The sequence below is a fragment of the Polyodon spathula genome, chromosome 18, assembly GCF_017654505.1.
Source record: "Polyodon spathula isolate WHYD16114869_AA chromosome 18, ASM1765450v1, whole genome shotgun sequence".
In the NCBI taxonomy this organism is placed as follows: Eukaryota; Metazoa; Chordata; class Actinopteri; order Acipenseriformes; family Polyodontidae; genus Polyodon; species Polyodon spathula.
In genome coordinates, this window is record NC_054551.1 from 22589922 (window position 1) to 22616922 (window position 27001).

The window sequence follows — 27001 nt, forward strand, 5'->3', positions numbered from 1 at the left end:
TATGATTCGACACAAAATGCCTGAAGGGACCACATCGGTTTTAAAGTCTGGTAGAGATGGAAGGTCGCTTGCTTTTGCCCACGATAAAATGCTGAGTTCTAATTAACTGTTTCCACTTGAAAACCCCCAGTAAATCCACCCTGTTCTCTCCTCATTATATGCACCATAAAACAGCAACACGCACTATAAGGAGAAATACTGGGGGAGGTTAACAAAGCATGACATAACCTGGGTTATCAACAACAATATAAGACTTTGGGTACAAAACCAGCTGATCAGCTTCACAGAATATTGCACCTGCGGTATTAACCAACCTGAAAAGCAAGTAAAAAGAAAAAAAGGAACACAACCAAGCACATCAGAATGACACTTCCCCCTTCTGCATAATGCCGCATTACATTTTCAAGTCTTACTCTTTAGCACTTGCTTGACAGTATTAACATGAATCAAAGAGCAGTTCTATGTTACTGGGTTGCAAAAAGTACAGCCTGTCATATTTTATTTGCCTCTGCTCTCTCTGGCTTGAGCAATCATGACTTACTTAGAGGAATGTGCTTGCTGCAGATAATGAAAGTTCAGAACACAGATACAAGCATGCTGTCACTGGCATCACAGAGGAAACCCAATTCTGACTGAGATTGTGGGGAAGAAAAGGCTGCATTGCATTTTTGGTCTCCCTATGAGCAGGCTAAGGCAATGTTTGCAACTTGTTATATTAGTACACTTTAACTGGCAGACACATTTAAATAACAAACAATTGTATAAACCTCCACAAAACCACTTATGTTGAATTACAAGTACAAGGAAACTATACATCAGAAGAGGTGTCTACAAAGGAAAAACTGTCTGTGGATGGTGGGGTGAATGACAGATCCATGCACTTAACAATTTGGCACATTTTGTATGAGTGAATTTCTTTAAAGCATTTGGGAACATCAGTGGAGTTTTCTACCTACACTTCCAACATTACGAAAGCTGAATGTGTGAGCACTGTGAAATGAAGAGCCATTTAACAGTAAGAGTGATAACTAATTATATTACTGTTATAACTGTGTCACCTTAGCAGCAGGTGACTTCCTTGAAAATAATTATTCTACTCTATCACTACCACTATCCCCCATGTATCCCACAGAGGAGTCCTTGTTGCAATATTAGTAACAGTTAGATTGATGCGTAGAGACTCATTAACCTTCCAACATTCACATCGTAAATTCAATTGAAATCATTCCCTTACTTACTGAAGCATCCTGTTACAGCCTTCTTGGCTACTGTGGTGTTTTTATACCCCTAACACACAGTGTTAAATAGCAATCAGGCTCAGGCTAAAGTAAATTCTTAGCTAGAAAGGGACTCCTCATAAATAAGCAGAGTATAGTGGTATTGACATACAACTCATTAGATCTAGCTTTCTCTGACATTTATTCCATACCCATTTATATTTGGTTACAGGTTTGAATAGGCACCTGGCCCTTTGTGGCTTATTTTGAATGATCCAGTGCTGCCACTTGTGCTCAGCTAATCTGGATGTTACTAATGTGTGAGACGCACAGCTCAACACCCTGCACAAGTTTAAATCAGCCAATGAGATTTAAAATAACAAAGTAACATAAATAATAACTTGCACTAACAGATTTTAACATATGACCTTATTTTAACAGGTACTGAGATTTCTCATTATTGGCTGCTATGACTATATATATAAGATCAACTTCTCAGTGTCAATACAGTCAAGGCATTTTCACCTGTGTGTGGCATGTTACATGTTAGCATCTGAACAGATCTTCTATCACAACACCTTATGGCACTGTTATACAAACAACACTCTGATTTACCCCAAGATCAAAATTATGGTGGTTCTTTGTCTACCATAGAACACTTCATTGAAATCGAGACAAATGTCATGCCCTTGAAATCCCAGCGCTAGTAATTGAAACATCTAAGCAACCTCTAGAACAAACCCAACTGTAAAAACACATGTGGATATTACACTGTGCAAGTGGAGTCACCATCTGTTCCTGTGATTTAGTGCTTGAAACATGCATGCAAGACCACTGAAATATTTTCCACCCTAACATCTACACGCCTGGCAAACGCACTGTGCAAATGTAATGGCATAGTCTTCTGGAAACAGGTGCGCCTAATGTTGTGCCTGGAATGAGCACTGAAGCAAGAGCAGTAACATGGTGCAGGTGGTGACATTTCACAGTTTAAAACACAGAGGTGGTTTTGAATAGCCAGCTGGACTACTGGTAAAGCTTACACCAAAACTGAAAATTTTGATTTAGACAGCAATCTCATCGTCCAGGCAGTCTGGCGGGCCCTCTTTATACAGCACATTGAAGAGCCGCAGGGAGCCGTCGTCATGACCCCAGCTGTCCAGCTCATCACTCTCATCTGTGTTTGACGAGTACTCCGAGGCGATCCCCGACTCACGGAACTTGAGGAACTCTAGGCTGCCCAGGAAGTCATCCTGGGACGACACAAGAGGTTGCTGCTCAGGGCCCTTTCCTTGCTGGGGTGGGCCGGGAAGGAAGCGGAAGCACTCTAGTTTTACCAGGCAATTGTCCCTACCTAAGGGGCTGCCCAGCGGCATTGAGAGCTGTGTCCCGTCATTGAGCTGCGGCAGTGTGACGTCTTCCGGCTTCGGGGTGGTCGGGTCGCACAGCACGGGCGGCACGTTTGCACGGAACGTGATCTCTAGTAAGCTGTCCTGAGAGCCCGCTGAGGTGGAAGAATTGGAATAGAAAGTTAAAACACCAAATGACTTGTAAAAACATAGATGAAAGCCTTCACTATAACATTACCTCTTACCTAGATTTTATAACACTGAAACAGAGATGCACAGATAAAAGAAAATGCTGGCCTATACTGATAGACAATGGTTATCTATTCATAAATCGGCCGACACTGATAGGATACGGATAATAACAGATAGTGCAGGTAAGCTATTGTAAACTATTAGAACAAGACATACAGACTAGATTTAAACTGTTTTATTGCGTGCTTGACAGCAATTTATATATTTGTTTTACAACAGTCACAGAAAAATAACATTTTGCATTTGTACTAGTAAAAACACTTCTGTTGAAAAAAATTATAATGCGACATGAACTTTTGTACCCACTTGCTGTCAAACATTGTGTACCATAACCTCTACCTATACTGTATAGAAAAGAAATGTAGATTACGCCATGCCAACTACAGCAACGTTCGTTAAATTCTGATTTTAAGCACACACTACTTAATAATGTAGCACGACTTAAATTGTTCACTTAATCAAAAAAAGATGTTATAAAAATATAAAATTTCCGGTCCAAACTTTAATTTGTTACTTAACAAAAGACAGCACAGTAATCAATTTCAAAATGCCATCGCATACACCTGCAACCAAGACAGATTAAGCAAGATCAACAAAAATTAAAAAAAGTTTTTTTTTTTTTTTTTTTTTTCCTCTCCCGGACACAACATACATGTCATTCTGATTCTAGCAATGTTTTCTGTCCAGTATATGCAAAGCGGTTCGTTCACACATTTATTTATTATTTATGTATTTATTTGACAGGGACAATGCACTTTTTTTTTATATTTATGACATGCTATAAGATGTATTGCACCCAGATTTAACTATGAGCTAATTGTATTTGGCAGTCCCTTGGCAGGTGTGTAGAAAGAAAGAAAATAAATGAACACAAAAATGGAAAAAGAAAATACAAATAAAGCAATATTTACAGAAGAGAAATAACTTTAGGTTATCCCCTCAAACATCATACAATTATTCCATCCAAGCAAATACAGTTATAATAACGAAAAGAAAACAGCTAAAATGCATAGTCCCAAAATAATAATTAACCCTCCACCCCTGATTTTGATAATTGCACTACAATAATTGGCAAAATCTACTAATATACCACAGTTAATAATAACACACTAAAGTGCCAATCTAATAAAATAGTATATTTACAATTAGTGATCACAGGTTTGTTTTTGTTTTAACCATACTTTTTACTTTGTAAGTACAATCTTTAAATTCATGAGTACATTTCATTCATCCGGGTCCTTACTTTAAAGTGAAAGGCCGATTAGAGGTACCTTGCTTGTTATAACAGTAATAATAATAACAGGCATCTTTCAATAGCTTGCTTTTCTTTGTTTTGTTTTTTCCCTGCACCGCTAAGTTTCTCCATTTGTTCTCTTGCCGTCTTACAGCATGTGCTTGGCCAGCAACTTGACGCCGGTGTTTAGTTAGCCCGATAACGGGGCAAGTGAATTGGATTTCAAACTATAAAATGGCCATTTTTATTTATTCATTTATTTTAACCTGGGTTGTGGGCCCTTCGGGCGCCCGGTTGCATTTAATGCAGCTAAAGACTGTTCTGCTGCACACAACTCGGCTATCCTATTGTTGTCTTCAGATATTTAAAAAAAATCCAAACACCGCTGTTTTGAGACACATTTACTGCAGATTGATCGCAAATTACACAGCACTGCAAGGAACATTACTGTCTCGTGTTCTTAAGTCATTAGTAAGCACTTCTGACCAAAAATTACATTTTGTGGTGGAAGAAACTGAAGCATGAATATCGGTGTACATTATTGGCTAAAATAACAAAAACTGCCGATAGTGTTAATTTTCCTTATATCAGTGCCATTCCGATAGGCTACCGATTATCGGTGCACTCCTAACATATGAGCCACTCGGGGACCTCAAACATAAATTTAGCAGTTATGGATATCACATCTGTTGGGGAAACCACTTACTTGAGTTGTGTCCAGATAATTTCAGCTCCAGCTCCTGCACCTGCTTCACCAGCAGTGAGATGTGCTGTAACATGTCTTTGTTTTGCAGCAGGAGCTGGTGGACCCGGGCCTGGGCCTCAATTCGGGCTGCCGCTTCCGCCGACAGCTGGTCTTTCAACAGGTGAACCTACGCAGAAAGGGAGGGAAGTTAACATCTTCTGCACTCCAGTGAAGACATATGCAAAAGATCCTCAGAGCACTGTCAATATTTCACTTTCAGCTGTAAATTGTCATGTGAGATTCAACCACTTCTTCTGGTGATACTGCATAATTAAGACTAGTTATGCGGATGTTTAATCAAATATCGGATAGGAAGGCAGCATATGTTATGTATTGGAATATTGTTTTCTATAGGTGAATATTTGCATATTAGTATTGAAAATACACTGTTAGGCTCAGGTAATACTGTTCAAATCTAGCCGGGAACACCTTTCTTTTAGTGAAATTATAACCAGCTATGTGTTTAAGATCAAATGGCACTCATTGCCCAGGACTTAGGATTTTGTTATTTGTGACTACCTTGTTATTACAGGGTACTGTTTAACCACTGTATGGTTTAAATTATTCTAAAGACTGACAAGACCAAACAAAAGGAAACCACAATGCCGTCTGACACACATCCTTCTTAACAACTGGACCCAGCATTATGGGATCAAACAATCGGGTCTACAGAAGTGAAGAATTAGAGAAGGTCTAGAAATTGATTCTCTGCTTGCAGTTAAAACCAGAGTGGAAATCAGACATGTTTAAAGTGCTACAAGTAAGTGGACACTCACACTAAGCATGATTCCTGCTGCTGTTGCACATGTCATTTAAATATCCCATGCTATTGAATTGCGATTACGGTTCTATTACTACAGACCACCTAGCGTACACGATAGGCGGCACACTAGAAGAATGTGATCATTTCTACAGGCAAGTAAAAAAAAAATGCATTTGTAAAAATGATTAGCAATCCAAAAATGGGGTTTAACTCCTATTGTGGTTTATAATACTATGGCGTGGGCATAACATGATAAGATGTGATGACAGAGAGATATGTAACTAAATAGGCAGGCTAAAGTAAAAATGCTTTAGGTCTGTCTATTAAAGTATGGTAACAAAAAATACATTTAGTGATTTGTTACCAGCAGACACCATTAATGATATTAGACTGTTTGGAGAGAAAAAAAAAAAAAAAAAAAAAAAAAAATTAATTGTCACTCAACTGGCACCGTACCAATTGAGATTTCAATTAAGTGCCTGCTGAACTACAGTACATGTTTCGGTTAAAAGACTTCACTGCAGGCAGGAGGCTGTGATCACCGGAAGAAAATGTTTCCCCTTTTCTTTGCAACAACAGTCCTCCTGCTTTGATCAATAGAGCTTAACCTATGAGGTAGCTGCATTAAGGAGATTTACAGATTGAATGAAACCCTAAAATATTTACCTTCAATTATCAATGCTCAGCAAGGCTTATGTTAATGCCAGACTATCCATTTTACAGCACACAGAAACCTAATTTTGCCCAATCCATGCTGAATATATTTATTATTCCATTCAAAGTCTTCCTGCTTTCCAGATAAAGGCAGACTCAAGATCCATATATAGCTAATCTCCAATAACTGAAGTCTGTTTTAATGGAAAAGTATAAAAAAAGATAACTAATCTTTCAGTGAAAAATGTGGGTGCCTGTTTGTTTATCATCAGGACTTGTGGGTGCATATAGTTATACAGTACTGTATATACCCTTGGATGGAAACCATAATAAGCACATTTTTATGTATTGAAAATGCAGTTTGTGTACATGGCATGGGGGTTTACGCAGCATATAACTGTATGTCTGTGACAATGTAACACCCCCCCCCCCCCCCCCCCCCCCCCCCATCCCCCAGGTGTATTTTCGTTTCTCCCGACTCTCTCTCCCATTCTCTCCACACAGAACACCCAACCCCGAGTGAGAAATCCATGCTGCTTTTAAGCAGCTGCACCAGGACTTCATTAATAATCATTTAATCTGGCCCTGGCACTGTCTGCACTTGAAGCGATTGTGACTTCCCTGTGCCCATATACCAACATACATTTTAAATCACCCGTGCTACATAACCCACACTGTACAAAATAACCCAAAATACACCCAGGGGCATGGGTTACCCAGTCAATGTCCATTGCACAATAAAGATGATAAACAACAATGACATTTAACTGAGCAAAAAAACCCAACTAAAAACAGTAGTCAACAAAAGTAGTTCATAACACAGTGAACACAACATAAGCCTTTACAGAGTCTATAAATTCCAGGGTACAGAAACGAAACAAGCGCCCTCAATTTCTTTCATTCTTTTAATAATTATTTAATGGCCTATTGGGCACCAGGTTCAGGACCCTGAGTCCATTACTCCTCCACTTAGCAGCATAAAAAGTTTAAACTAATTACTGCCTTTCTGCTTCTTCCTTTTTCTTTGCTAACAAATCTAGGACATTGAACATCAAGTTTACAGTTACCACTGAAGTAGTCCTTCTGCCCTCACAAGACAATATTTGCTTAATGTAGACAATGAAGTTATCTAGTTCAGATTCCAATCCAAAACTGACCCAATTTCATTATTAAGTTGGCAATTAAGGTAGATTTTAATAAAAGATATCATAAAATGTAGACTTTGAAAATAGACTTCACAGGCATGTGGTCTGAACCAGTGGGCATTACTACAATCTGCTGCTCACTACTCTGTGACAAGTAAGACAGCACATACAGTAATACACTCAATCAATATCATGCGACCAGACAGTCTCCTGTGATCACTGGGGCCATCATTTATTTCCGTTGGAACAAGCTGAGACAGACTTAACCGTGCCTTACATAATCATTTTGGGCACGTAAATGAACTCTCACTGAATGAACATGGTTTTGTCTGAAGAATGTAGTAAAGCACATAATACTGGCTGACGCAGGAAGAATTTAAAATCACAACACCAAGGTCATACCATGTTTAAATGGTCATTGTACTAGCCTTCTATGTGATGTTACAAAGCACAGTGAGGACATACACACAACTTATGGTATAAAATAAAGACGACGACATAGAGGCAGTGCGTTTGACCACATTGTGAGGACACCTATATTTCACCTCTACGAACAACTGTCTTTAAGCTGAGAACTCCCATTGACAAACAGAATCTGACGCCAATTTATTATTTTAAATATACATTTTTTTTTTTTTTTTTTTATACAGACCATTTTGTCTGCACACCTGAAAGCGTTTACATTTGTACTGGGGCATCACTTCTAAGATGGTTAAAGGCTCTGCCTCACTCTCAGTGCTGGTGGGCGATATACATTCTTTAGTGGTGCTACTGGCTTACTGTGACAAATGACTGCCAAAGGCTCAGGTCATACCAATGAGGCTCTGCAAGACCTCACTGACCTAATCCACCCGTACATATCTTGCCTACTCTCTATTCCATTGACACATGGCTTGCAAGGATTAATTAACCCTACAGTATAGGACACTTCCAATATCTTAAGTAATCCACTCTCCTTTCAACAGGAGGAGAAGGTGCAGGGAAGAGGATCCTTATTTAAGTAAGGTGTTTAATTTACAACTGGCAAGGTTTTTGTCCGTATTTTCTGTTTAAAATCTGTAAAATAGCTGATTTGATGAGTAATTGCATTACAAAAAAAATAAATAAATAAATCAAAAAATAAAATAGAAATGAATATCTCTCATCTTGTCTATCGGGCAATGCTGGCTTACTGAAATGCTTAACTGGAGAGAATATGTTTGTATCTTCAAATAACATATCACAGCTTACACTCTGCTTCTTAAATAACTTCCCCCCAAAAAAATAGCATATTGCTGATTATGAAGTTTCTAAAAGCAGCTAAAACTAGCTTCTCGTAAAAAGACGAAAAGCAAGAAGAGCTGAACCTTGCTGCTCCAGCTACAGTACTTAACAATATGATACTGAGAAGTAATCCATAGAGATACACTGATCTCATTACACATGCTTGCTAAAAGACAATACCTAGTGCTTAAATCGGTTAACCTAATAGAACAGTGACACCCAATTTGATTTCAATATTATGCACAGCGTGAACCAGTTAAGAGTAGAATATGGAGTCAGACATACAAATAACAGGACTGAATGAAGGAATAGGGTTAATAACCTACATGTGTATGAAGTAATCGGTATGTGATGGAAAGCAAGCCATTTGTATATAAAAAAAGATAAAAATAAAAAAGGGTATTTACTTAAGTAACATACAGAGGAATTAATATGTTTGCTGTGGTCTGAGAAGCTTGTGTATGTGTGTGTATGTATGCCAATTGGCATTGTATCTATTTACTCAGGGCATTACTTAACTCTACACAACGCTGTTGTCTTGAAAGCTAATACTAAATGTACTTGGATTTGTACTAGAAACTCTCTCTTTCAGTGTCTCTCAGTGTCTTCATACTTTTGGGACCACAAGCAATCAAGTAAAGGTAGATCTTGTAATGAATAACTTGTCCCCCAATTAACCTAACTACAGGGGACCCCCTGGTCTTCCTGACAATTGGTTCACAAGAGCAATTTATGAAGCAAGGCTGGTGAGGATGCTTGAGGGCACAATATGCTACATTGCTGGCACGAACACCTTATTAACACTATTACTAACCACATGGTAACTGCCATTTCCCGCAGGTCTCTGCAGATGTCTACAGAATCCTTATCTTTATGTGTATGGATTTGACAGGAACAAAAGGGTTTTGTTAATGGTACTCTGCACAACAGTTATCAAGGTTGCTTTAGAACTCAGAAACCAGTAACACCCCTGCTCTTGACTGACTGGGAGACTAGAGAGACCGAATGGCAACTTTACACATAGAGACATACACTACCTCTTTCAATAAAAGTTACAGGGTAATACAAAACAGATTAGAAATGTGTTTTTTTTTTTTTTTTTAAAAAAGGCTTAAATATGATTTCAGGGAAAGGAAACTCCAAAAAATGTCTATTGTAATATTTGGTGTATAAAACCATTTCTTTTTTCTTTAGAAGCTTTGTAGAAAAACAAACAAAAAAAAACTTTATATAACGATTTTCTTTCTGGAAAAGGGTTTCCTTCACTCCAAGACCAGACTGGTTAAACACTTGCGGCATTAAAACACTCTGCGGCATTAAAAGAGTTTGCATTCACAACACATTAATCTTCACTAACGTGCCGCTTAATGGTCAAATTCACCTTTGCCTGAAGCAGCCAAGGGTAAATTCAGCTATCTAAAATCAGTAATACTGATTTCAAGCCTTTAATTTTGAGAGATGAGAAAAGGGAGTGATGGAAATGACTGGAGGGTCTAAAAGGAAACCTGTCACTATGAATCAAGAAACTCTGGGATGGCTTAAACATAGTTCATTTTCCTGGAAATAGGATTCAGTTATTATATTACTGTTTCAATTTGTTTGAATTTGTTTTCCTGCAGAAAATTAGGTGCCAATACTGATGGGGCCAAAAGTGGAATGATTTGGTCAGATTCCTATTCATCAGAAGTAGAGGGTAATATTTATTTTTCTACACTGCATTTTCACTGAGTCCCAGGGCAATACATGCTTGATAAGTTATACAAATACAGCAGCTTCTTAAGCCTTTCAAACTACCAGCAGCTGAACCCGCCCCCCCCCCCCCCCCCAAAAAAAAAAAATAAAAATAAAAAACTAAACAAAAACTGTTATTTATATAATTCATAGAATGTAACAATCTACTTTCTTTATCATGACATTTCTGCCTCTGGAGATCTTATCATGAGTATGAACTATTAACTTATTACAAATGTAGTTAAGGATAAAAGTGTTATAAGCCTTGATTGAACGAATGGTAAAGTCCATACTCTTATTGGGATTTTACTATGTATTGTAATTATTATTGCTTACCTGCGCCACGGACACTTGTGTCTGCTGTTGCTGCTGCTGCAGTTGTTGCTGGAGGAGCTGAATTTGGTGGTGCACCGAGAGGGGAGTTCCTGGAGGAAGTTGGCTTGACGACGGTGGCAGCAGCATCTTGGGAGTCGCCAGCAGAATATTCTCTTCTGAGATCTGAAAATGTAGAACAATGTAAATTGTTTTCCATTAACATTCAGCACTGCTTGTCAGAAATGCCTGCAGAGGATTTTTTGTTAATTGGCAGTGAGACTGGTCAGAGCAGCTGTGCATGGCCCAGGGACTGCAATCTTTTTTAGCAAGAATGAAAGTATAAAGATTACTTATTTTGGCCTGTGGAAGACAATTAACTTGGAACCCCAGGATTTATGCATATGTGGTCTACAGAATTTCCTATATTGTGTGAGGAAGTTCGACAATTTTACATTTAATGTATATATGATTATTTACATACAATATATGTGAGAAGAAAAAAAAAACAAGACAATTCCCTTTTTCTTAACACAAGGGAAATAAAAACTAAACCAAAAAATTCAATTTAAATTGCAAATGGACACATTTAAACTGCAAAAGCAGAAGCTTTAGAACATCTGAGTTCCTACATCATTCATGCATGACAATGCTCACTCATGAGGAAACAATGGATTGCAATGATTCTGCAACAGGCCCCTGAAGTTGACACAACTCCTCACCCAATGACATACATGTAAAGCTGGACACTTGAAGGGCAGGTAGACTCAAAAGCCTGCAATATTGGTGAGGTTGCACAGCTAGTGAGAGAGATCCCACTAATCAAGACTTTGGGTAGGTCTGAAGGGCAGCTCAGAAAGACACTGCTTGTTCTATCCCTGCTTTGGGGATGAATACCATTGCAACACCCCCCCCCCCCCCCCAAAAAAGAAAAAAAAAAACACTAGTATACAGAGAAAACTGGGAAATCTTATTTTCACTGTATAAGTTAGTGACCTGAGACTGCTAGGCAGATTGAGACCTAAAGTTCACAGATCAAAAATAAACCTGCAATAAAAATTCACTGTTTACTTGGCACTGACACATTAGTAATAGTCTTTCTTGGTGTGGGTCACTTATTTCCCTTGTCGAAGATAAAACTATGGTAATATACAGAACCCTGAACTGAACATCTAATACATATTGTGAAGGTAAATCAATTGGATTTTTTAAATTTTTTATTATTATTTGCCAGAGGTTAAGTGTGATGTGCAATAATTGACCTGTGCTGTTTTTATTCAGCTTTGTATATGCATGTGTGTGTACAGGCATCTGGAATGCAAACTGGTCTACAGACATGGACAATCACACCCAGCTTGTGGTACTGCAAGCACCCAATATCACCTCTCCAAGGCAGCTGTCCCAATAACTTGCATTGATTTATATGTTTTCAAACTCAGTTGACTTTATCTTTGCTGTATGTTGTGTATTGAATCTGGGCAGGACCATCTCTTCCAGGCTGTTATATATGAAACTTCAGTACAAAGAAGAATAGTAATAATGGTAATGTCTTTAATCTTAATCTTACTAGTGTTTACTAATACAATTTCCACTTAATTTCAGAGACTTGGAACTTCTGTAATATGACATTTTATAATTTTAAATAAGTGTATAAGCAAGAAACATGTACTCCAAAGCAGGTAAAATATCAGATCAAGAATAAAGGTCAAAGGATAGCATCCAACAGATATTCAATTTCCTTCTGAAAATGCTTTGAGTTTTTACTGAATTTAAAAATCAAACTAATAGTTACTTACAGCCTAGTATTCTATTTACTGCTTCAGTCTAAATGTAGGCTACTGGCTAACTATTTATTAATTGGCGCTGTACCACCTAACATTAATAATTTAATGAGAATAGTTACACATTCTGCCATTTCTGATTGCATAAGTAAAATATACGCAGGCTTTTAAATGGTTGTTTTTTATGGATATACAAAAATTAAGAGACCACTGCAAAATTATCAGTTTCTCTGGTTTTACTATTTATAGGTATGTGTTTGGGTAAAATGAACATTTTTGTTTTATTCTATAAACTACTGACAACATTTCTCCCAAATTCCAGAGGTTTTCAATGGGGTTCAGGTCTGGAGATTGGGCTGGCCATGACAGGGTCTTCATCTGGTGGTCCTCCATCCACACCTTGATTGACCTGGCTGTGTGGCATGGAGCATTGTCCTGCTGGAAAAACCAATCCTCAGAGTTAGGGAACATTGTCAGAGCAGAAGGAAGCAACTTTTCTTCCAGGACAACCTTGTACTTGGCTTGATTCATGCGTCCTTCACAAAGACAAATCTGCCAGATTCCAGCCTTGCTGAAGCACCCCCAGATGAGTCCAATTTTCAGCTTTGCCCAACACCTGGTTATCTAATGGTTAGACGGAGACCTGGAGGAATGTGATCAAGAGGAAGATGGATGGTCACAAGCCATCAAACAAAGCAGAGCTGCTTGAATTTTTGAGCCAGGAGTGGCATAAAGTCACCCAACATCAATGTGAAAGACTGGTGGAGAGCACGCCAAGATGCATGAAACCTGTGCTTGAAAATCAGGGTTATTCCACCAAATATTGATTTCTGAACTCTTCCTAAGTTAAAACATTAGTATTGTGTTGTTTAAAAATGAATATGAACTTATTTTCTTTGCATTATTCGAGGTCTGACAACACTGCATCTTTTTTGTTATTTTGACCAGTTGTCATTTTCTGCAAATAAATGCTCTAAATGACAATATTTTTATTTGGAATTTGGGAGAAATGTTGTCAGTAGTATAGAATAAAACAAAAATGTTCATTTTACCCAAACACATACCTATAAATAGTAAAACCAGAGAAACTGATAATTTTGCAGTGGTCTCTTAATTTTTTCCAGAGCTGTATATTTGTACACAACTATGCATTCAAATGCTGTATCATCCAGTTGGTGACGCTCTGGAGTAAGGCAATTTGTGGAGAGTGGAATAGCCAGATTAAAGAACAAAACAATAATGACAGACTGAATAATACTTAAAACCTCAGATTTACAAAATATTTATTAACTCTGTGATTTAGTTTCAGAAATATAGAATTAATAAAATCCTTAACAGTGTTTGTGAGTCATTGTTTTACCTTTGAAATCGCTTGTTTCACAGGCTTTTTAAATGATGACGCTTTCCAGGAACAATAAAATCGCCAGAAGCATCAACTGGGGCATTCTAATCTGTTTGGGATTGGTTTGTTTGAACAGCATAATGTAGGCCACACCATAGTCATCTAAATTGACAGCTACAAAGATGAAAAACCAAGAGGTTTAACAGGAATGGATCTAAGCCTCTACACACCACTGTGAGCCACTCCGGGTTTTAATGGGAGCTTTCCTCCTGTACTTAATGAAGTTCACTGTTACTAAACTCACAATAAACCGGAAATGGCCTAAACTGTTTGTGACAGAAATACACTGAGTTCTGGTTGTAAATCTCCCTCTCGACCTGTGAGGGTGCTAAATAGCAAAAGGAAAAGTAACTGGACGGGCTGGCCTGACAGTTCGTTTCTGAGGTTGGGAAGTCGGTCAGCCTGGATGGAAGCGAGACTCTGTTGCAGGAACGTATTGACCAGGAAGGTGAACGAGGTAGCAGCTGCAAGCTATAGACGCACCTGTAATAGTTTACCAAGTTTACCAAGCTCAGGAAGCCTACCAGGCTATGAGTGACCTCAACACCGCCAACCACGACCTGGTTAAACAGGCCATCCTTCGCCGCCGCAACATAATGGCAGAAACCCATCGGGCACGCTTTAGGGAGTACCGAAGATCCCCGGAAACACGCCCCAGGGTTGTCGCAGAGCGGTTGCGTGACCACACGGTGCACTGGCTGAACCCGGAAAATAAAACCGTGGCACAGATGAGGGGAGGCAATAGCGGTGGAGCAGCTCTGCCATGTGGTCGGCACCGATACCCAGGCGTGGATACAGCGCCACAGCCCTGACACCCTGGAGGAGGCCGTGCAGCTGGCGGAAAACTTTGAGATACTGTCGGCCCCTGCCCTTCGGAGCAGCTGACCCCTACCTCTCTCTCCTCCAACACCACCCCCCCCACCATCTGTCCCGGGACCCAGACCTCTGAGACCACCGATCCCAATGGGCCCCCTTGCCTCCACCCGATGGAGACCAAGGTTGGCCACCAGCTGGGGTAGAGGTTCTGCCCCTGCCCCGTTGCCATACCAGCAGCGGGACAGATTCTTAATCCCTGTTCCCTCTATCCCCCCCGATTTGTTTTAGGTGCCACCAACCAGGACATATGGCCAGGTCATGCCTCGCTGCCATGGAATGTGACGTGGCTGCTTGTAATTGGGCACCTGAAATAGGTAAGTGTGGGGAAAATGGTCGGGAGGGGCCTTGTATGATCGATGTGGTTTTAGGTAATGTGAAAACCCGTGCATTAGTGGACACGGGTTGTGAGCAAACCTTCATTCGGACAGCTCTCCTGGGCGGTGTGTCGTGGCGGCCATGAGGTCAGGTGGCCATCTCCTGTATCCATGCAGACATGGCGGCACACCCCACCCTAAAAGTATACTTATCTGTAGGACCTATAAAATGCCAACTTGTAGTAGGGGTGCCGGAAAGGTTGCCACACCCACTTATTCTGGGCCGAGACTGGCCAAAATTCCAAGAATTAATGGCAGTCTCAGCCACACATGTAAACATGGCAAGAAGAAAGAAAAGGGAACGGATTGGTGATGTGTTTCCTTTTCACCCTGAAATGTTTTCCCCTATTTTCCGTCCTAGAAAAACGAATAAGGAGAGACGGACCGCGAAATGGGAGGGAGCATCTTTGAGACAGGGCTGGGGTCTGATGGGAAAGTGCTTGAATGGTAACAAACGCCAGTCAAAGGGAGTTGGAACTCAGTGTGACCGAGAGGGAGAGGTTACTGGGCCAACCAGGGCAGATGCTACTCCGGCCCCTCTCAGTATACCGGACATGTGGTACTCAAGCACAGATAGTGTGGGACCAACATAATGACCTGTCACTAGTGCACGCTTGGGGGCAGGTCCGGTCTATTGAAGGTAAGGATGTTGAGGGTGTTGGGGCGCTAGTATATCCACTCTTCAGTACAAGGGGCGATTACTATATAGAGTAAATCTAGCCACGGGCACAGGACAGCCTGCAACGCAATTATTGGTTCCCCCGTCTTGATGGACAGAGGTCATGAGGCTGGCACATGACATCCCTTTTGCGGGGCACCTCGGAGCCGAGAAGACAAGGGAGCGGATATTGGCCCGATTCTATTGGTTAGGTCTTCATACTGATGTGTCGAGATATGTAGCCACATGCCCAGAGTGCCAGCGTGTAGCACCGGGTTGAGTAGCGCCCCGCCCCTTTGGTTCCACTGCCGATTATTTCCACCTCCTTTGAATGCATTGCAATGGACATAGTGGGCCCTTTGCTACCTTCTGACTCTGGGTATATGCATATATTAGTAGTGGTAGATTATGCCACATGATACCCAGAGGCAGTTCCATTGAGATCCACTAGTGCCGCTGCAATAGCCAACGAATTAGTACAGATAAGTGTTAAGTGCCTAAATCACACAGCTTGTAATTTAATTTACTCCTGAAATATTTATCACAAAGTTAATTTCTTCCTGGAATACCCGTCACAGAAGGACTGGACTGCAGGGTATTTATTCAAAGTCGATCAAAATGATAAACTCTGCCAGAACTGCACACAGCTGTAGTCAAGTGGAGGAGGAATGTTAAAACCATTCCAAGTGCTGTACAGCCAAAAAAGTGGTTCAGCAACTTGCAATGCAGGATTAGTGGGCTGTTTGACAGCTCTGCAGAACAAGCCCAGATGTGCAAGGTCTGTGAAAAGCCAAAAAGCACTATGTACTACAACACGACTTGCACTATATTGTAATGTGCTATCCCTTTGGTTTTACACTGAATTGCATTACATACAGCACATACATCTTTGTTAAAATGTGATGGCGTTATGCAGTAATTAAAAGCAAACAGCCTATCTTCTCATTATCTCATGTACCACATGTATGACCACATTTTAACAGTGAATTCACATAGGCCACCCTGACTGATAAATAAATTGTAGAGAAAACCCTTCAGGTGATAACTTTGTGGATGCTATATATTTAACTGCACAGTTGTGTGGAATCTCTGAACTGTGATGTGAAAACATCCCTTTTGCTTATGCCAGGGAGAAGACCTTAACAAACAAGACTGGCAGTAGCAGCGTAAGGGTTGATGAGTTGTAATAACCGAGGGTGTGACAAACGTTTAGTCTCCCATTTCTCAGTAGCAAAACCAGTTTGAGTTATGCTGCGCTATGCAGGAATTCCACACCGTTCAGATTAACAAGTTCTTTTGTATCTACTGCAGCGCTGCAGATAGATTAATCAGATGTGTTCTTGATTTTTTTAAACATTTTTTACTAGTGAGTTATTACAGCAAAAAAAGTTGTTAAATTAACGGGAGGTTATCAATCCATTCCAACAGTCTTTACATTTAATATTCAGAAAGGAAATCCAGTGATCTGCAGCTTAATGGTGTTTTAATTTCCCTGTGCCTGGTGGGCATTTAGTCTTTCACCTGTTATGAGTTTTGGGGAAGATTAACATTGTTTAATATTATGTCTGAGGAACTATGAATATAAACATGAAAATGAAGAAGTAGAGACTGTTTAAGACCTGATGCCTCTCTACCGCATATCAGATGTAACTGTCATCTCTAATGGAAATACAAAAGTGCATTTTATTTTTTATTGAAGAGGCACATTGATTTTTACTCTGACCAAAGCAGTTTCCCAGGACAATGAATTCCTGGTCTAGACACAGTGCCTTGAGTTGTAAGAACATGAAAGCTGATCTAAAGCTCGCAATGTACCATAGTGTAAAGTAGTAACTGTATTATTATCTACCTGTAGGGTACCGTGATCACATACACAAGTTAAAGGTTTTAAAATAATTACTTTAAAAGAACAGCAAATAACCTAGATGAAGGGGACTGTATGTTCCCATTTCTCAACATGCTTTGTAAGTAGATGCAAGTTACTAATTATACTCTAGAGCAGGGGTGTCCTGAATGGCTGCAGTGTCTTCTGGTTTTCGTTCCACCGAAGCTCTCAAACACTTAACTGGTCTAATTATTTGATTCATTGGACGGAATGTAACACACCTCTCCAGGCCTAAATAAGTTTCATAGGTAGTGTACCTTGAATCAAATGCATTTTCTAAACCATCAACTGTAAAAGACCTCAAAAAATTTAAAAACAGAGTTGTCACAGTGTATAACAATGCAAAAAGAATAATACCAATCATTTTTTTAATCTGACCATTGCTCTGGGGTGTAAGGCACCAAAGAACTGGAGAAATTAACTTGTCAGCAATGATCAAGGCAGTCTTACATTGATATTAATGACATTACAACACAGCTATCCAAGGTATCTCTGGTACAGTATAAATAGACTTAAATTTATTTAGGAGCTTTACTTTCTGACAAACTTGGAAATACATTTTATTGGGAGGTACGTGGTTGTGCCAAAAGACAGCACATGGTGTTTGGATTATAATTATAACTTTCTGGAATACCAAACTACCATAATAAAATACTCGCCTTCTAAAATAACTTATTTGCTTGCCTCCCACATTTGTCCATCACTCTTTTGTTTCCCCAGACTCACAACAGGTTTGTGTTCAAACGTCTTGTAAATTGAAATAGGAGTCCGTTTTTTTTAATTATTTTCTCCCAATTTAGAATATCCAATTATTATTTAGGCTCAGCTCACCACTACCACCCCTGCGCTGACTCGGGAGTGGCGAAGACGAACACATGCTGTCCTCCCTGGCTGATCTAAACTTTACATGTTTGTTCTCCTTCACACTTTTTTAAATTTTTTTTTAACCTGCATAAATATCATCTTTGTCAAATACACTTGCTCAGCAGCATGCATGATACACAATAAACCATTGCTCTATCACCAGTAGAATAACAATCACAATCATAAACACAGTAGCATGCATTTAAATATTACAGTGAGGGTCTCACCCTCACACTGCCTTTCAGCAATGACCAGTTATCCTCAAGCTTTTGAACTGTGCTAAAAGAAAGCAGACAACAAAAAAGCTAGAACTGTGGTGAACTCATATATGAGAACACAAAAAAGCAGTCCTATTAAACTGAATTGTCCCACAATCCATGTCTTATTGTCAGCTTTGGAATAAAATGATGAAATAATACTAGTCAATAAGTGATTCCCTAATGATAAGTTGGTATAAACAAATATTATTATTGATAACCTGTCTTGTTTAGATATTCTATGATGGAATTTCAATGTCCAATTTGTTCCCATTTCTCTTGCCTAAATACTTGAATTCAGATTTCCATGCATGTTTAATAAGGCAAAATGATGTAAGACTTGTCATAATCATGCTTTTCCATGGTGAGACAAACTGTGTTTAAAAGATCTCTCAAAAAAAGTAACCTGTAAATCAATTATAGGTGCTACATTAAACCATTTCAGAAAGTACAGTCTAGTCTAGGTCAGAAATGCAACTCCAACTGGAATTCAAAATGTGGTTTGTTATTTCTAAAGTCCATTACTTGTGAGAAAAAGCTCTTTCTATGGTAATTACCTCGGTCACTGGGGTCCTCACTTTTATGAAAGGAATGACCTTTCGTATGTTTCCTGAAATTGGATGCTCATTTGATGTCAGGGTGACTAATAATACCAGAAAAGTAATACCTGTTGGGTACAGGTAACAATACTGAAATGCAATTAATTTCTAAATCGCAGTCATACTTCAGAACAAAATGAGCTACCACTCCAAAATATGAATAATAATAATGCATCTATCTTCTATGGAAAGGAGAGCAGTCAAACTAGAAGTCTGAAGTAATCTTGTCGAGTGTTCACACAGTACTGACTTCCCATGCCTCTAACACAGACAGACAGCAATACAAAGCTGCTGTAGGTAGGAGAGGATTCAGTATCTGAGAGTAGTTTGTTTGTTTTTAATTTTCCAATAAGCTTTGCTATTCAGAGATACCGTAACAGTTCTAAAAGTCACAAAAAAACTTTGCAATTTATTGAACCACACAGCTGGGGTATCTTGGGTTGGAGCTCGTCATCAGTATACATAAAGAGACAAGTCTGTGTTTTTTTTTTTAAGGAAGAGTTGTGGGAGGACAGCTGGTTTTAAAGCGTGCTGTCACTTAATGGAGCAATACACTGCACAATTTAATGAAATACTTTCCCAAGAAACTGCCAATGTCATGCAGGCATAAGAATGAATGCAAAGAGGACTGACATTGTAACATATTTCTTGGAAATGGATTTAGAAAAGTAAAAGGTGGTGCTTTGTGCAATGCTCTCGGTGCCAGCTCAAATCAAATCATGCTGTACTGATGATAGAATTATTGTTTAAGTAACCCGGCACAATCGTTTGAAACAGATATGAAACATTACACTAATAGGCAAGAGAAGAGGGAGATCACAGTGTTTTAAATGTTAAATCTTCAACAGGTCAAAGAATAAAGGGCAGTTCTGTAATGATTCTGGTCAAAGTCTTTAATGTTTGTGATGCCATATTTATCCTGATGCTTTGCTGAAATATCTTGGTAATAAATGCTTCGCTTTAGTGGGGTTGATATTTACACATGAAAGAAGCTTATCTTTCTCAAACAAGTCTAAGATGGTGGAAGTTCCTGCATATTAATGTATGTGAAATTTAACTCATGTGTCTTTCTTATTGCATCTTTAAGCATGTATACTCATGGTATGGTATCCAACTCCCCAGCTTAATGAGAAACATGTTTTACTTTGACATACAATTTAGAATACCTTTAGCTTTTAACAGTGGATAGCCACTAAAGGGTCTTTGAGGGAATTTTAGGAAAAAAACAGGTTATAGATATACTGGCAAAGAGTCTAACACTATTCCAACATAACCAACTTTTGAATTCAAATGTGTTTCCATGCAAACATTCAGTTAAATACATTTCATATCTATTTCTTGCAGAATCTAAAATTCTGTATCAGGGGAGTGAGAAAAGAAAAGAGAAAACAAATAAAACACAGTTACATGTGAAGCTCCTCACTTTATCAATAAATAATCACAGTTACCATTATTATTTCATATCTTTATAGACTATTCATATTTGTGGTTGTTCAGGTCAAGGGTTACCAAAACCCCTAAGGCCATGCTGCATGGATCAATGGAAACACCATGAACTTACTGCATGTGATGAGCAACAATCTCTTTCCCCCAAAATAGCAGTTCGTAGTGCAGTGAATTGTGGTTGCTGTCTGGTCCATTCTCTAGGTGCGGTTTAAGGTTTTGCGTCAAATACCTATGGCCCTGGTCATCTGAGAAACACATCACAAAGTCAAGACAAAAATGTATTTTCTACCAGTCAAAAAGGAAAACTTAGTCATGAATTCAAATGGTAGAACATTACGAATATAGATGTGCAATGATGTCTTTTTGCCTTTTAATCTACATACTGACACCAGTGTTACTTTTTTTTTTTTTTTAATGTTCATGCCCATCGTGAAAGGACAATTCTTGAATTTCCAAGTGAAAATGTGTCCTTTAGGGTTTGCCAGCGACATAATGTACATTTACCTAATATAACAAGAATACCTTTGATCTACTTCCTATCGCCTCAAAAGCCTTAACAACTTCACATTTCTTAAAAGGTAATTACAGTACTCCGACAATAAGAGTATCATCATTTTTAATCATCATTATACTTGAGTAGTTCTGCAGGGTGAGAGTGTGAGGCATATGGGCTCCTGTCATTTCTGTTAAGCTCTTGCAAGAAAAGATAACTGTAGGCCATAAAATCGTTAGTACAAACTTAAATAAGGACATTTAACAAATTTTGCCCAGCAGAATCATGTTCTAAACAAAAGCATAACAAGGTTATAAAAGCTGAAATAGGAAACTGCGACCAGTTTTAACAAAGCACTTCCAGCAGCGGTGTGCTAAATCCAGTTTTTATCAAATAAATAATAAAAATTGAAAAGGAAAACATTTATCTTTTAAAATCATACAAACTTGCCAAGCTGATACTACAAAACTATCCTGTTCTGTTTTGAAATACACTTTCCTGAAACAGTTTTCAACAAATAGTTTGTGAAACTGGCCCAGGGCTTTTTAGTTTTGTTAATTTGTTTAACCAGGAAAAAAACTCTTTTGAGGTTAAAGACTTAATTTGCAATGGTGTTATAATATTAACGGTTGTACAAAGATGCTAACCTAAGGAATATCAAAGGGAGATCCAAAAGAATGCGGCACCAAAATCCTAAGATGTTTCACAGACAACATCAGTGCATTCAATTAAAGATTTTATAGTTTCTGATCCTTTTTTTCAGGCAAAAAAATACATTGGTATAGCTTGATGATTCAGCAAAATCTCTCTTATTAAAGAATTAATATTAGATTAAAAAGACAGCCCTGTATAGGGTTAAAATATTTAAGAACAGTGTTTGCTGTCAGCAACTATGTAGTAACCACAATAGCAACTAGTCTTGAGTTTGAATGACAAGTTGAAGAAATCAAAAAACAACTGGATGCAGTCTGATTACTTTCAGCGATGTTATTTCAGTATATCACAGTAACAGCAGTGTTCTCTCCTCTAACAAAGCCAGGAAGGAGGCTTTGAATACAGTTTAAAACCAAGTTACTGAACACATAGCATGATCAGCATTAACACATGTAGACATACTTTTAATTACTATTTTTCTTTCTTCGCTAATAAAAAGGTAACTTAAATACTGAAACTTGCACAAATACACTCAAATCCTATATATAACAGCTCCAAATAAGTAGGTTTTTTTTGTGTGTGTTGAGTTATTATTTACGCTATTGGAAAGACCCAGGACGCGACACAGTCCACCGCTGGGATAATGAAGACTACCTGAGCACACATGGAATTCTGAGCAAACCGCATTACTCATGAAATATTAAGGAAAACCTCTGTATTCATTAGCAACAAAAACTAGAGCTGCATAAAAACAACTTTAAATATATATAATTTTTAATGTATCCATTTTCTAATAGCAATATGACCCTTGTCAGAGGACTTTACTGTCTAGTAAGTCCTTTCTCATTATTGCTTAATGCATAATTCTGTTATAAAATAATTAGTTCACCATTTTTTCAATGCATGAGAATGTCATAGTGAGGAATGCATTGGTTATTCCTTTGGATGTTTACTTCTAATCACCTCATGATCTACCCTAATGATGTGACTACTAAAAATATTTAGCAATTTCCCAGTACAGTTGCTTTGATAGGCGGCTGCAGCATTTCAAGTTCTCAATCTCTGTTGTGGCTTTTACAGAATTGGAATGAAATAACAAATAACAGAAGCCCCATGAAAACAGTAGGTCAAAGAGGGCAAACTACAGAATATAGAATAGCAGCTCGTAACAAATGCCCATGCATTGATGCATCAGAACTGGATAAGATCCATTCCCCCTATAGCAAATCCTGTCCCATGGTCTTCCTCACTGCTAACTAAACTACACAACAGAATCAGACATGGGGCTTCTGCTTTTTGATTATCAGGTGGCATTTCCACACATATATTCGGTCAGCATGTGGATATTTTTATGGCTGTGTATTTTATGTCTACAAAATCAGGTCACCATGAAGCCAATTATCCAGGTATAAACACATTGTTATTTCTAGCTAATCAGCTGTTAAGGACAAATATCAGGAGAATACAGCCAATTAGTGGTCGTTAAAACAAATCAAGACCTGACTGACCAGTGATCGATCAGGTTATGATAGCCTTTTGAGATCTTGAAAAGGTTGCAGACAGCACGTCTATAGTATTTATCCAGCAGTGCACAGCTTCATTAGCGATTCAGCTTGACGCTTTAATACAAATTGAGCACACAGCCTTTAAAACGAGAGATCTAGATTTCACTCAGTTCTTTAGAAAAATATCTCTTATTGTCCAAGCCACAGTTTTACTGCAATATTATTTCAATAAGGAATGCATAATACATACTGTGCCATGATAAAACATAGCATGTATTTAAAAGGCATGGCACATTACCAACTGTAGAAATGGAAACACTGTTAAAATTAGTTGTTTTATATAAAAAAAATGTACCATACATATAATCTTTATAAAATCCTGAACCCAACGGCCCTTAAACTCTGATCATTCCATTTATGAATAGAGCAGGAATTATTTCCTTCAATTTTCTGTGAACCCTCAGACATTTCCTATTTTGTACTCTGTGAGGTGAATGCAACCCTATGTTGTAGCTTCAAATAACATTTACATGTACTTGATATAAGCACTGAATCCCTAACCCCAAAGGGACTAGCAACACATACCAAAACTGACATAATGACATGTACAGAAATGCCTGTGTTTTCCTATTAGAGGATTATCAGGTGGCTTTTGTTTTGCCTCCAGCATAATGTCCTTTGCTGCAATGAAGCAAACACAGTATGTAAATCAGCCTGTGAAAATACTGACTGTAACAACCTTCAAATGCAGAATATAATCTAAACAGTTGGATTCTTGATTTATTCATCAATGACCATTTTTACTTACAAAATGCACACATTTGCAAGTTCCTTGACTTATTAGATGGCTAACGATTGCAACATATAATGTGATGTTTTTCAGCATTAATTGTAAATGTATCCTCATTTATGTATTTGTTAATGACAAGCCGCTGAAACTCAATAGAGAAAAGAAAAAAAATAAGTGGTGTGCACAAAAAATGGCAACAAATTAAGCTTCTAGTCTGTTAAAGTTAGGGCTGTGCTCGAAGGTTTGTTCGCTAGGCAGGAATTCAAATATAGTTTTTAAACCTTCGAAGGTTCGTCAGGTCGCATTTATGCACTGTATGTATTTTTTTCTCTGTTAGCAGAAACCATCTGACAACGTGTGAATACTATAAATCACACATTAAATGTCAGTCGCATGCAGCACTTCATCTTTTGAATTGTATAATGCATATTACTCAAACAAAATTGTATTAAAATCCACTACCAAATCGTTATACATAAATAACTCTATATGGCACCACTGCAGTGCATGAGGCAGGGTATAGTACGCCAAAACAGAGAGCACAAGCTGTTTTTAAAATGTCTCAAAACCCCTCTGATCTTTGGGACTTTTTTGTTAAATGCGCAATTAAAAAAAATAAATAAAAATGTATCAGTGCAAGCGACTGTTGATGTATCATGGAGACACAGCCAATCACTGTGGTCACTTGACAAACATAAGTTCATCATCATCATCATCATCATCATCATCATTATTATTATTATTTTTAGTAGTAGTAGTAAAATGTGACTGACTGATAACCTGCTTGGAATGGTGACTGTTAAATAAAGCTTTGCTTTGCCTAAGTCTGCTGCAGTTGGTGCTGCTACAATGCAAACTGTATATATCGCAAGCAGCCTCAATTACGTGCAAATATACAATGTGCATTATTATTTAAACTATACAAACATTACTTTTCTATAGAACTTATTTTTAAACTACATGTGAATGTTTTATTCCATTGATATGGATTACCTGTAAAAAAAAAAATACAATTTTTAAACCAAAACAAGTAGCTATGGTGACCAGTAAATTATGCAAACTAGTACCATCGAAGGTTAGAACCTTCCTCGGTAATGTGTTCCGAACCTTCGAAGGTCAAAATGTACCCTTCGTGCAGCCCTAGTTAAAGCTAAATAAACATGCAAATGGTAATAAGATAAGTGACACAACCACATTACCCCTTTCTCTGTTTCCTGTTATCTCTGGGTTTTGTCCCAAGAGTCAGTTCCTGAACTCGAGGTGTTAGACCTCATTTCCCACTTTACCTGAGGGAACTTCCAATTACCTAACAAGAAGACAGCCGCCAAGTTCAATTGTCAGAATCCTATACTGCTCCCAGTTCTGGAATCCCAGTGGAACTGATCTGCCAACCCTCATTTTACTGATATATGAAGTATGAACAGGGGGCAATAATAATGAAGGCTTATAAATATTCCAGTGCATTAAAATCAAAGGCAAATACTATACCTACTTTCCATTGATGTTACCTTTTCAAAACTGCTTCAGATCTTCTCCTTTTAAAATATGAATAGCAGCTTTATTTTCAAGGAGAAAGTCACTGTCATTATGATCTCAGTGTATGGTTCTCTGAAGCTCAAAAGCAGAGCATTACTGCTGCCAAAAAACAAGAAGCACAGTCTCCCTGTTTAAGTGCAGACACACACACACACACACACACACACACAAGCACAGTATTGTTATTAAGATTTGACACTTTGTGTTCCATCTTGGATGATTTACATTGACAAATTGGATAGATTTAGGAGTGCTTTCATAAAAGCACCATCTCGCCTGTCCATGAAAGTCTTAATCTAATTCTTTAATGAAACAGTCTATTTTGATCAAATGCTGCAATAGAGTCTTTTAAATAAGAATCAGTGTGGTGGAAAGTGAATCTCAGTGTTCTGCTTAGATTAGGAAAGGTATTAATTAATTAGATGGGCAATACAGTAGACAGGATACTTTTTTACAGAACAGGTTGGCATTAAGCTGAAACCCCTTCTACTTTTCAAGACTGCAAGAGTAAATGCCCAATGGGTGATCATTAAAATAATGGATTAAATCAAACATTACATCAGGTAACAAGCCAAACAATAAGAAAACTCCTCCAAAATCTTCAGATTACCACCTGTGCCTTGCGCTAATCTTGGTTTGATATTAATCAAAAGTAGATTAACCCCCACTACCTTCTTCTCGTTATAGGTATCTTGTTCAGTCTTGGCCGCATCCAGGTCAGTCACCCCGCGGTTGAACTCATCGACGGTGCTGTCAGGTAAGGGCACTTCCTCGGCGTCAATGTCAGTCTCCTCTGCGACGGACTTCTCCGCTCCCGTCAGTTGGCGGGCTGAAGAACACATTATGTTACAATAGAAAAAGCTAATATTACAGGAGAGTAACAGCAGCAAGATGCCCTAAGAGGAGGGCGATATTCTTAAACTAATAGTCCTGCCTGTACCTACAGCATAGCCTTTCCCAAGGTTTCTATCTAAATGAATAAAGACATGACTGTGCCTGACGGTACCTGGAACCCCAGAGTCATCGCTATTCTTTTCACTGTCCCCATCTTCCTGCCCGTCAGCGTTCTGCTGCGTGTGCTGCAGACTGAGTTTGTGGCAGACCTCAAATGCCTGCCCCACTGTTCTCACAATCCTCATGGCTTGACTCTAGGGAGAGAACGGGAAACACATGAGCCTTAACAAGTGCTGGATCTCTACCCTCAACTAGTAAATAA

At 38.5% G+C, this 27001-nt stretch overlaps 1 protein-coding gene across 1 annotated transcript in view; it reads right to left on the minus strand.

Moving 5' to 3' along the window:
- Nucleotides 1–1096: 1096 nt before the first annotated feature.
- Nucleotides 1097–27001, minus strand: part of LOC121331122 (carboxyl-terminal PDZ ligand of neuronal nitric oxide synthase protein-like) — a 93412-nt gene continuing 67507 nt past the window's right edge. The window contains exons 5-9 of the mRNA XM_041278335.1: nucleotides 26792–26933; nucleotides 26457–26614; nucleotides 10690–10851; nucleotides 4759–4924; nucleotides 1097–2721 (exon numbers count right to left, since the gene is read on the minus strand). Of these exons, the coding sequence (XP_041134269.1) occupies nucleotides 2282–2721; nucleotides 4759–4924; nucleotides 10690–10851; nucleotides 26457–26614; nucleotides 26792–26933 (1068 nt within the window). The 3' untranslated portion in view covers nucleotides 1097–2281. The remainder of the gene's footprint in view (nucleotides 2722–4758; nucleotides 4925–10689; nucleotides 10852–26456; nucleotides 26615–26791; nucleotides 26934–27001) is intronic.